We start from the raw sequence: 12,500 nt of genomic DNA, 5'->3' as shown, positions 1-12,500 counted from the left end.
GTATTAAAATTATTTAAAGTTGTTGGATTTTGAGAATTTTTTTGGCCTTTTTTCAGATTTTCAGTCTAAAATGGTCAAACAGGTGGGAACGTCAGGAACAGGTGAAATTGTGGTGAAATTCAGGAACCCATCCTCTAAACACGAATAAGTAATTGTTTATTTTGTCGATCATAATTCTAAATTTGATGAAGTGAGAGATGGAAACTCAACGCTGCCCGAAAGAATAAGAACCGCAGCTGACGCCTCCGATCGGTGGACAAGCGTCTCAGAAACAACGACATCAGCCATGTTACACTTTTCACACCGCAGCACCGTCACTATTCACGACCAGTCTGGGTAAATGCCAATAAATGCTTCATTAGAATAATCTATGCGAGTTTGAATGCATATGCAAATGAGGGGGTGATCTGATTTTGTGCTCTGAGCCGTGTTTGTTCAGTAAATCACTGTTTAACTGGAGGACAGGATCCACTGCAGTGGGAAACATTGCCCCAAACCGGAATCCACTGAACAGGATATTAAAGGTGAATCACAGTCGCTGCTGCAGTTTAGACCGAGACTAGACTTTAATCCGTAGCTACATCTTCAGCCGTGCGGGTTCAGTCTCTCAGTTTAGAGCCTAAACCTTCTCCTCCCAGGGAAACGCTGGAGTATTCACTGTGAAATAAGTTAAGTGATACTTTATTAGTCCCACAAACGGGGAAGTTCCACCTCTGCATTTAACCCATCCGTGAAGTGAAACACCACACACACACACACACACACACACACACACACACACACACACACACACACACACACACACACTAGGGTTTAGAAATGATTAATTAAACGTTTCACTGCAGAAACAATCCGTCACTGTTGGATCTGAACCTCGTGCCCCCAGAAGAGCAGCACAGCACTGCCCCGTGTCCTGGTGTCAGTTAGCGTGACTGGATTTTTGGTCATTTGTGTTGCTCGTGGTGAAATTCTCTCAGAGCCGCTGGTGATTTTAACTGCAGTGAGGTCAGAGAACAGGTTTCATTCCAACAGTGACACTTTTACAGAACTGAGCAGTTACTGCTTATTTATAATCATTTGACTGACCATGTTGAAAGCCAGCTTCCACTTCCTGTAACACTGACCAGCGTGGCTGTGGCAACAGGAAGACGTTTTTTTTGACGGTCGGTCAGTTTGAGACGTAAAAATAACGCCTGATAAAGTAAAAGAGTTTGTGGTGAAATGCTGTGAAAGCAGAGGAGCTGAACTCTGTTCTACAGCAATACTGAGCCCTTCAGTCACCGAGTGTGGAGTTCAGTTCTGGGGGGTTTGGGGGGCTCGAAAGCTCCACTCCACTGTTTTAGAGATGATCCTCAGTGCTGGCGCCAAAAACAGGGAACAACAGGTTAACGAGCTGGAAGAACTTCACAAAGACACAAAAACACGACAAGGACAGTTTAGACATCAACACTGACAACTTAATCACACAGCTGTAGATACTGGAGAGGGAGAGGGGGAGGGGGGGGGGGCAGGGGGCGGAGTCATGGGGTGAATGTTTTCAGGATTAGTAGTTAAAGATGAAACGTCCAGATCGTTAGCAGGACTGAACAGTAAACTGCAGTAAAATGAACAAATACACGATTAAGTATCTTTTACAAGCAAACATCGTATCATCATCACTGTCCAGAGAAAAACAACCAACTCTGAACAAAGTCACTTTACAGGGCAGCGCAGAAACGTCCATCACGGCTAATGTGAGTTAAAGGTACCGTAAGCGATTCTGGAGGAAGAATGTTGATGTTTGAACTCAAATAAGTTAGTGACCCACCTGTCAGAGCAGCCTCCTCATCCCTTTTCATGCCTTTCAGCTCTCAGGTGTCCCCGCCGCTGAAACTCCCTCACCTGATCTAAGAACTTTTCCATCTTTGTTCTTCAGATCTTCTCCTCTTTGGCTGTTTCTCTCCATCATTCCTTATTGAGTCCCGCCCCTTCCCCCTGTCCTGTGCACATGCACCCCTGTTGCTGATTGGCTGGAATAGTGTTGTGGCATTTGGTTCAAGACACTTTGTTGACCTTGAGGAGATTTTGAAGTGAAAAAATGCTGGATTAAAATCACTTACTGCACCTTTAATGTAAAGAGATTTTAGGTGACGCTTTAGTCTGAGGGTCCTTTTAGATTAAACAACCACTCACCATGACAAACACATATGAGGGTTAGGATTAGGGTGAGGGTTAGGATTAGGATTAGGGTGAGGGTTAGGATTAGGGCCAGGGTGAGTATTAGGTGTTGGGTAGGTCTAATGAACAGAACCCATTTATTTCCCAAACTGACCGAACTGACAGTGCAGGGTCAGCACCGCCCTTTATCACTGACAATTAAAGCACACACTTAAGGAAGGAGGTTCCTCAAAGGTTCTTCAGTAAAGAAAATGGTTCCATATAGAACCTAGAACACTCAAAGAATGCTTTGCATGATTTAAATGATCTTTGCATCATGAAATGGTTCTTCAAATGAATGGAGAATGTGCTGTAGATGGCTCAGAACCTTCTTGAAAAGGGTTCCACATAGCACCAGAAAGAGTTCAGTCTTCACGTGAATAATAACAGAACCCTTTAGTTCTATATAGAACCATTGAAGAACCCTTTCAGTATGCAAAGAACCCTTTAATCATGTTCATGGTTCTACGTAATTTTCTTTACTAAAGAACCCTTGAAGAACCATATTTTTAAAAGATAAATTTACTTAATCCAGATTATCTCTGGGGCAGATTATCACTAATTTCATACACAGTTTACATCTACAGTCCAGTGGCGTAATGTTCAGTTTAAGGTTCTTCTGTTTGTGAAGTTCAGCGTTTTAGCTTTTCCTCTAGAACAGAGACTCTCAGTCTGTAGAATGAGGCCCTCTAGTGGTCAGTGGTGGTACGGCTTTGGGCAGTCAGTGGTTGCAAAACATCATAAACTCACAAAAAATGGACAAAGCTCTAAATACAATGGTTGTTTCTGGTGGTTCTGATCTGGACAGAGTCCAGATTTAAACCCTGAATTTTTGGACTCTTTTTTGTGAGTGAATTTAGGGAATAAATGATATTTGCATTGACTTTTTATTTGATTGTTCTATTTTTAAAACGTTAGGTCATGAAAAGGTACAAAAGCCCCTAAAATCATTATTGTAACTGAGGATGTGTTTGAGTACCTTAAAGAACACACACACACACACACACACACACACACACACACACACACACACAATATATATTTACATATTGGTTAGGCAAAATCAGTCTAGCGAAATCTGATTATCTGATTATTTATATTTTCCTGTATTTCAAATGATCAGGCCAATCAAATCTTCCCGTGGGTCACAGAACCTCTCCCGGTGGGTTTTGTGGGTTGTGAGCTGCGGGTGTTTGGGGTCTCCTGCTGTAGGGGGCAGTGAAAGCCGTCCGATTTGATGTGAACGTTTGGCCGTTTACAGTAATTTATAAGGCAGGGTTTGGGGGTCAACCAAGTTTAAGGATGAGGGCCTGTTCTACGTTCACACTGGACACAGCGGACAGAAAGAGTTTCTGACCAACATCCTTCACCTGCTCTCTTCATCAACACTCACCTGTTTCTTCATAACGCAGCTCGTCACCACGGAAACCTGCAACTGCACATGTTCATTATTTATCACTAATATCTTCAAACATCGAAGTGATTCCAGTCAAATATCAAGATATGTTGTATTAAGACTTGTGCGGGTTCTCTGGATTATGTCTAACCTTATTTGGTCAGAAAGATGAATATGACACATAATTATGATTCAAACAGGCAGCCTAAATATAAACGCACACATGTACGTTGGCGTTTGGTGCCAGCGGGGCACGGTAGCCACGTCTTAGACTTAAGTCCTTCTCAGCAGCCGTTCAGGCTGGGTGGCCATTTTTCCTGCCCTCTGCTCCTGGAAGTGTCTCCATACTAAACAGGAGCTGTGGTCCTACACATCAAACACTGTATGCACTGATCTGCTCATCCTCTAAATATTTACATGAACAACCATGAGTCCAGCAGGAGCATCATCTTAGATTACCATTCAGACATTTACCTGTATGTAATGTGGATCCCCCTCAAAGGCTTCACGTTTTTAAGCCTCATTTCATTCTGGAAAAAATCCATTTCAACAAGAGTAATTAACGAATTATGTGCTTTTATTTAATGTAACATTGACAACTTTTAGGAACTGAGTGAGTTTTACTTTATTGCAGGTTAAAGATAAACAACCTGCAGCTGAATGATGGTCACTTATACTGCATGTGAGCTGAAGGAGAAGCTCATACCACATACAGAAAACAGCCCTGTTCACAAAAAGTCTGGACGCTGTGCAAAATATAAACAAAATGAGAAAACAATTATGGGCAAATCCTTTAAACCACAAATTTAATTGAAAATAGTACAAAGACAACAAATCAGATGTTGAAACTAAGACATTTAGTGTTTTTTGAAAAATATATGTCCATTTTGATGACGGCGTTCGGACGGGGGCGTGTTTACCGCTCTGTCCATCACCTCTGCTTTAACAGCTCTCTGTCAGTGTTTGGGAACTGACTGTCACCCAGGCCATGAGCACTAATGCCCCCTAAACCATCATCAATACTGGTTTTAGAACTGACCACTGATAACAAGCTGAGTGGTCTTCAGCCCAGAGGACACAGTGTCCATGATTTCCATAAAGAATTTCAGATGTTGATCCGTCGGACCGCCGGACACTTTTCCACTTCCCCTCAGTCCATTTTAAATGAGCTCAGGCCCAGAGAAGGTGGCAGCGTTTCTGGATCCTGTTTATATTTGGGTTCTTCTTTGTGTTTTAGAGTTTAACAGCGTTTGTGGATGCAGTGATGAACTGTGTTCACAGTCAGTGGTTTTCAGAAGTGTTTCTGAGCCCATGCAGTGATTTCCACTACAGAATCATGTCTGTTTTTAATGCAGCGCTGCCTGAGGGCCCAAAGATCACGGCCAGCAGATCCTGGTGTTCAGCCTCGTCCCTCACAGACAGAGATTTCTCCAGATTCTCTGAGTCTTTAATGATATTCTGCACCGTAGACGATGAAAAGCAGAAGCTCTTTGCTGTTTTATGTTGAGGAACGTTCTTCTTGAGTTGTTGCTCTATTTGATGGTGCAGCCTTTCACAGAGTGGTGACCCCTCCTCCTCTAAAGACTCCGCCTCTCTGAGATGCTCTTTATACCCAGTCATGTTACTGACCTGCTGCCAATCAAACACCAGGTGTTGTTTTTTTAGCACCACACACCTTTACCAGCCTTTTGAGTCCCCGTCCCAACTTTTCTGAAATATGTTACTGACATCAAATTTAAATTGGGTAAATATTTTTCAAAAAACAATTTCTCAGTTTCAACATTTGACTTCTTGTCTTTGAGTGGTGGTAAATTAAACATGGGGTGTAAATGATCTCCACATCATTGCGTTTTGTTTTTATTTACATTTTGCACAGAGTCCCAACTTTTTTGGAAACCACAGCTAAACTCCTCCCAGCCTCATCTGGAAGAAGGTTCCTGGACTCTCAGTGTTGACTGTGTCATTTCCTTCATTCTCCTCACGATTGATGGTGTCTGAACTCATCACCTCGTCCTCCTGACCCTCCACCTGCTTCCCAGCCCACAAACCACATGCCTGTACATTTTTCTGACCATCTGACTGTCCAGTGCTCTGACCATCTGACTGTCCAGTGCTCTGACCATATGACTGCACCTGTTTCTGACCATCTGACTGTCCAGTGCTCTGACCATCTGACTGCACCTTTTGCTGTCCATCTGACTGCACCTGTTTCTGACCATCTGACTGCACCCCTTTCTGACCATCTGACTGTCCAGTGCTCTGACCATCTGACTGTCCAGTGCTCTGACCATATGACTGCACCTGTTTCTGGCCATCTGACTGTCGAGTGCTCTGACCATCTGACTGCACCTGTTTCTGACCATCTGACTGCACCCTTTTCTGGCCATCTGACTGTCCAGTGCTCTGACCATCTGACTGCACCTTTTTCTGACCATATAACTGTACAGTGCTCTGACCATCTGACTGCACCTTTTTCTGACCATCTGACTGTCGAGTGCTCTGACCATCTGTCTGTACCCTTTTCTGACCATCTGACTGTCCAGTGCACTGACCATCTGACTGCACCTTTTTCTGACCATATAACTGTACAGTGCTCTGACCATCTGACTGTCCAGTGCTCTGATCATATGACTGTCCAGTGCTCTGACCATATGACTGCACCTGTTTCTGGCCATCTGACTGTCGAGTGCTCTGACCATCTGACTGCACCTTTTTCTGACCATCTGACTGCACCTGTTTCTGACCATCTGACTGCACCCTTTTCTGACCATCTGACTGTCCAGTGCTCTGACCACCTGACTGCACCTGTTTCTGACCATCTGACTGCACCTGTTTCTGACCATCTGACTGCACCCTTTTCTGACCATCTGACTGTCCAGTGCTCTGACCACCTGACTGCACCTGTTTCTGACCATCTGACTGTCCAGTGCTCTGACCATATGACTGCACCTGTTTCTGGCCATCTGACTGTCGAGTGCTCTGACCATCTGACTGCACCTGTTTCTGACCATCTGACTGCACCTGTTTCTGACCATCTGACTGCACCCTTTTCTGGCCATCTGACTGTCCAGTGCTCTGACCATCTGACTGCACCTTTTTCTGACCATATAACTGTACAGTGCTCTGACCATCTGACTGCACCTTTTTCTGACCATCTGACTGTCGAGTGCTATGACCATCTGTCTGTACCTTTTTCTGACCATCTGACTGTCCAGTGCACTGACCATCTGACTGCACCTTTTTCTGACCATATAACTGTACAGTGCTCTGACCATCTGACTGTCCAGTGCTCTGATCATATGACTGCACCTGTTTCTGACCATCTGACTGTCGAGTGCTCTGACCATCTGACTGCACCTTTTTCTGACCATCTGACTGTCCAGTGCTCTGACCATCTGACTGCACCTGTTTCTGACCATCTGACTGTCCAGTGCTCTGACCATATGACTGCACCTGTTTCTGGCCATCTGACTGTCGAGTGCTCTGACCATCTGACTGCACCTTTTTCTGACCATCTGACTGCACCTGTTTCTGACCATCTGACTGCACCCTTTTCTGACCATCTGACTGTCCAGTGCTCTGACCACCTGACTGCACCTGTTTCTGACCATCTGACTGCACCTGTTTCTGACCATCTGACTGCACCCTTTTCTGACCATCTGACTGTCCAGTGCTCTGACCACCTGACTGCACCTGTTTCTGACCATCTGACTGTCCAGTGCTCTGACCATATGACTGCACCTTTTTCTGACCATCTGACTGCACCTGTTTCTGACCATCTGACTGTCCAGTGCTCTGACCATATGACTGCACCTGTTTCTGGCCATCTGACTGTCGAGTGCTCTGACCATCTGACTGCCCCTTTTTCTGACCATCTGACTGCACCCTTCTCTGACCATCTGACTGCACCTGTTTCTGACCATCTGACTGCACCCTTTTCTGACCATCTGACTGTCCAGTGCTCTGACCACCTGACTGCACCTGTTTCTGACCATCTGACTGCACCTGTTTCTGACCATCTGACTGTCCAGTGCTCTGACCACCTGACTGCACCTGTTTCTGACCATCTGACTGCACCTGTTTCTGACCATCTGACTGCACCTGTTTCTGACCATCTGACTGTCCAGTGCTCTGACCACCTGACTGCACCTGTTTCTGACCATCTGACTGTCCAGTGCTCTGACCATATGACTGCACCTTTTTCTGACCATCTGACTGCACCTGTTTCTGACCATCTGACTGTCCAGTGCTCTGACCATCTGACTGTCCAGTGCTCTGACCATATGACTGCACCTGTTTCTGGCCATCTGACTGTCGAGTGCTCTGACCATCTGACTGCCCCTTTTTCTGACCATCTGACTGCACCCTTCTCTGACCATCTGACTGCACCTGTTTCTGACCATCTGACTGCACCTGTTTCTGAGCATCTGACTGCACCCTTTTCTGACCATCTGACTGTCCAGTGCTCTGACCATCTGACTGTCCAGCGTCCTGCACTGGCTGGTTCTCAGAACTTGAATCCGTCTCTGCAGTTTGCTCCTCATTTATCTTTGCATCTTTTCTGCTCAGCATTTTCTGCATTTTGGGCTTTGGAACCCAAATGACCTGTTCTAGATCTGGGAGGATGATCATGATCTGATCTGTCTGTGCTCCATAAACCCTCCTGATCTCCTCCACCTGCTCCTTGTAGTCCCTCCTGGTTTCTTGCAGATCTTTTTGTCTTTGAGGTTCAGGAATGTCTTCTTTAAGTAGTTGCTGCTCTCTGAGTTCAGTCCTTTGAATTTTAGACCAGTCGAAGGCATCTGTCCCAGTTCCTTTCTGCTGTGGTGCTGATGGTCCTGGCTGGCTCTCCTTACTGGGGTTTCCAGCTTCATTTTTCCCAGATCCAGGTTTCCCCAAACCCATCCACAGCATCCTTAGACTTGAGACAACACAGAGACCTTGTAGGGAAAAACACACACCCAGTTTCAGTGACTGGGCTCTGATTTCTAGTCATTTCTGTCTAGTGATTTCTGGTCTGGGCATCACTCTAACACACCCCTGCAGACTCCACCCCACCACACAGCAGAGCATCTACAGCGCGGGGGCGGAGTCAGAGTGAATACATTATTCATAGTGCCGCAGCCAATCAGATCAGCTCCTGTTACTTTAAGAGCTGTGAAGGTGGAGAGCCTCACTGTCTTCACACAGAATGAACGGACTCCACGTTCACAGACAGAAAGACTGACCATCTTCTAGAATTGACTTTAGCTTAAAAAGGTCAATATGAGGCTAGAACGTATTACAGAGGTGCTTTCTGTCTGTGAGTGGTGGAGATCTCCAAGTAGAGGCAGATTCCTTGGCATTACTACTACTAATAATAATAATATTAATAATAATAATAATTGTAATAACTACAAATGTTGTGCTATCATAAAAATATATATTGTTTATATTTATACACATTATAATTGTATTATTATTTTGTGCTATACATAATTTTAATTTGATTAAATAAAACATTGGACAAGTTATTATTGTTATTACTACTAATAATATTAATAATAAGCATTTTTATTATTATTTATATAACACTTTACAACTGAAACATTTGAAAGTGCTTACAAATCCTAAAATAACATAAAAGTAAGTGAAGCAAAAATAATTCATTAGAATGTAGAAAAACCCCAGCAGTTAAAAAAAGACAAATAAGCCCAATGATGAAAAAATAAATAATTAAACATGAATAAATTAATTACAGCAAATATACATAAAACACGTGATTTTGTAAGAAGCTGAGTGTCAAGTTAAAAGGTGGTCAGTTACTGGTTCATCTGCTGATTGACCTTCATGAACTGTGGAGTCAGCAGTAACTCAGTGATGCGTCCGAGTGACTCGAACTCCAGTAAAACTCTCTGAGCTGCTCTGAGAGCTGATCAGAGTTATTGATGAGGTTTAACACTGACCCTTCAGAGAGAGAGGAGACTGACCGCTTCACAGCAGAAGGAGATAAAAGACCAGCAGATCTGAGCTGATTAAACGATGGAGGTGAAAATGTTAAAGGGCTCATTCACAGTCGCTCAGTCTCTGAGCTCTAACAGCTCCATGATCAGAGCTCGGAGACGTCCTGCAGCCCAGAACCAGCTCCAGATCACAGACAGAACTGACCACACACTGTCAGAACCTTCTGGAGAGCCGAAGCTGGTGTTCACAGGAACTGCAGGAGGACTAGGACTCACTTCTGTGGTCGGCTTTAGTTTCACACTCTTACACTGTAAATAGATAAAACACAACATCGCTCACCTTCATACTCCACAGCTTCAGTCTTCAGAGCTTCTTTCTTCAGAGCTTTGTTCTTCAGAGGTTCATTCTTCAGAGCTTCTCTCATCCCTTCTAGCACTTTATTCTCCTCCTCTTCCTGCCGTCTGTAGGCGTCTTGTTGTTTTTTCAGATCTGTGTTTTTGTGAAATGAGAACAGAATCAAGTTTAAAGTTCTGAAAGGAACCCAGTTTGAATCATCTCAGTTTGAGCCTCTTTAACTTGCAGCTGTATTTCTGCTCCAAAATAATCGGACCAGCTCCACTTCAGACGCTCTCACTGTCATTACTGTACATTTACTGTTACAGTAAAATAGGCAACAGAAGTCGTTCACTGTCCGGTCATAATGTGTGCTCTGTCTACATTTTACTGACCCTACCAGACTTCATGATGTGGGGCTGTGAAATGTTCCGTGGTTAACTAATAATGAAACACTAAGAAGGTCTGTGCTCCTCTGTAATAGTGAGTGTGTGTGTGTGTGAGGGTGATTATCAGTGTGAAAGATGCTGGATCACTGTTGGTCTGAGAGTGAATGGACTGTAGAGGAGCCTGTAGGGGCTGATAGAGACCACACCCACCTCGCTTCAGCCTCTTCACCTGTTCTGTCAGTTCCTGATGGAAGATTGTAGAAAATAATAACTGATTGTTCTATTATGTAACAAACATCATCAGTTTTAATCAGGAGTTTATTTGAGTTTCAGGATCTAAAGTTCATGCCAGATCCTGACGTTCCTCTCAGTGTTCAGAGCTCTAAAAGCTGAAAGACTCACCTGGATCTGCCGGTCTTTGGTAGCTGAGAGTGAAAATATGCAGGTGGATGAATAAAAAAACAAGTTAAACAGATAAGAAGTCCAGCTAGTTGATCAGCTATAAAACTTCAGCTATTCTGATGTAGTTAAAGAAAAATTATACTGATGGAGTTTGAATAAAACAGAATCGTCAGTACTGTAATATACACTGTACTTACATTGCTGTGAGGCTTTGGGCTTTAGGTCTTTTATCTAAAGAGAAACCAGAAGATCAGCCTTAAGAAAGGAAGCAGTGTGTGTGATACAGTGCTATAGATTATATTGTGCTTATTATCATTATTATTATTATTATACAGATTATTATGATTTATGTACATCAAACGATTCAGAAAAACAATGAAAATATATTTCTGAATCAAATACACAGATATGAATCCAACTGAAGGATTAAATACCTGGTTTATCCAGTCTGTGACTTTATCCAGAGCTGCCTGGTTCCTCCAGCTTCTCAGGAGTCCTCTGTCCACGTGGAGCAGACAGTCCACAGTGAGAGTTCTCTCTCTGGTTACTGCTCTGCTGCTGTCTGGAACACTGCAGTCTGGGTTAAATGTGTGGTGGAGAACCACTAGAACCGCAGGCTTGGAGTCTGTAGCAAAGAAAGATGCTATAACAATGACAACGTGACTGTAAATACTAGACCTAGACTGTAAATACTAGACCTAGACTGTACATACCAGCCCTAGACTGTAAATACTAGACCTAGACTGTAAATACTAGACCTAGACTGTAAATACCAGACCTAGACTGTAAATACTAGAATGTGAATGTGTATGTCTGAGTTTCTGCCCCGTGATGGACCCTTCCACCCAGTGAACACTGGGATAGGCTCCAGCAGCCACCACCAACCAGGAGGACAAGCGGCTCAGAACCTGTAAGTGTGTGGGGTGTAAATCGCTCAGAAAACAACATTATGACATTTGTATATGAGTCAGTCATTCTCGTGTACCCTCGGGGTAGCTCACCGGGACCTACCCCTGGAGCCAGGCCTGGGGGTAGTGTCCCCCAGCGAGCGCCTGGTGGCCGGGCAGCCCACGTAACCTGGCCGGGCTCAGCCCGAAGAGGCAATGTGGGGGTACCATGTGGGCCCACCACCCGCAGTGCTGCACAGGCAGTGAGAGCCAGGCAGGGGGGCCCTTGGCGGCCTAGGCCCTTACGGCAGAAACTGGTTCTTGGCACGTGGAATGTAACCTCACTGGGGTGGAAGGAGCCGGAGCTTGTGCGGGAGGTTGAAAGGTACCAACTAGATATAGTTGGGCTCACCTCCACCCACAGTGTCGCTCTAGAACCAAACTCCTTGATAGGGGTTGGTCCCTCTCCTACTCAGAGGTTGCACAGGGTGAGAGACGTCAGGCGGCAGTGGGGATACTCACGAGTCCCCGGCCTGGCGGCTGTGCAGTTGGTCCCGGTGGATGAGAGGGTCGCCTCAATGCGAATTAAAATCGCAGAGAGGAAAACTCTGTTTTGTGTGCTTATGCACCAAACAACAGGTCAGAGTATTTGGCCTTCTTTGAGCGAGTGGGCGGGGTTCTGGAGAGGGTCCCGCCTACAGACTCCATAGTCTTACTGGGGGACTTCAATGCTCATGTTGGCAATGACTGGGAGACCTGGAGAGGCGTGATTGGGAAGAACGGCCGGCCCGTTCTAAACCCGAATGGTGAATTGTTATTGGACTTCTGTGCCAGGCATGGATTGTCCATAACGAACACCAAGTTCAAACACAAGGATGTTCATAAGTGTACATGCTACCAGAGCTCCTTGGGTCAGAGGTCAATGATAGACTTTGCTGTCGTTTCATCTGACTC

At 44.7% G+C, this 12,500-nt stretch overlaps 2 protein-coding genes across 18 annotated transcripts in view; one reads left to right on the top strand and one right to left on the bottom strand.

The window, feature by feature from the left end:
• LOC108415168 (integrin alpha-X-like) overlaps positions 1-27 on the top strand; it is an 81,900-nt gene extending 81,873 nt beyond the window's left edge. For both annotated transcript variants that reach the window (XM_037533720.1, XM_037533719.1), the window contains exon 30: positions 1-27. This exon is cut by the window's left edge. The gene's annotated coding sequence lies outside the window, so the exon portion shown is untranslated.
• A 5,174-nt stretch (positions 28-5,201) lies between these two features.
• Positions 5,202-12,500, bottom strand: part of LOC108414887 (S-antigen protein-like) — a 13,464-nt gene continuing 6,165 nt past the window's right edge. For 2 of the 16 annotated variants that reach the window (XM_037533607.1, XM_037533606.1), the window contains 6 exons: positions 11,094-11,284; positions 10,857-10,890; positions 10,660-10,682; positions 10,468-10,501; positions 9,875-10,024; positions 5,204-8,532 (listed from right to left, as the gene is read on the bottom strand). In XM_037533607.1, the coding sequence (XP_037389504.1) occupies positions 5,495-8,532; positions 9,875-10,024; positions 10,468-10,501; positions 10,660-10,682; positions 10,857-10,890; positions 11,094-11,284 (3,470 nt within the window). In that variant the 3' untranslated portion in view covers positions 5,204-5,494. Of the gene's footprint in view, positions 8,533-9,874; positions 10,025-10,467; positions 10,502-10,659; positions 10,683-10,856; positions 10,891-11,093; positions 11,285-12,500 lie in introns of all 16 variants that reach the window. The other 14 variants (XM_037533615.1, XM_037533621.1, XM_037533619.1 and 11 more) reach the window with 14 other exon arrangements.

Source organism: Pygocentrus nattereri, chromosome 23 (genome assembly GCF_015220715.1).
Source record: "Pygocentrus nattereri isolate fPygNat1 chromosome 23, fPygNat1.pri, whole genome shotgun sequence".
Classification (NCBI taxonomy): domain Eukaryota; kingdom Metazoa; phylum Chordata; class Actinopteri; order Characiformes; family Serrasalmidae; genus Pygocentrus; species Pygocentrus nattereri.
The sequence above is the reverse complement of the archived record's forward strand: the minus strand, read 5'-3'. Positions and strand labels throughout refer to the sequence as shown.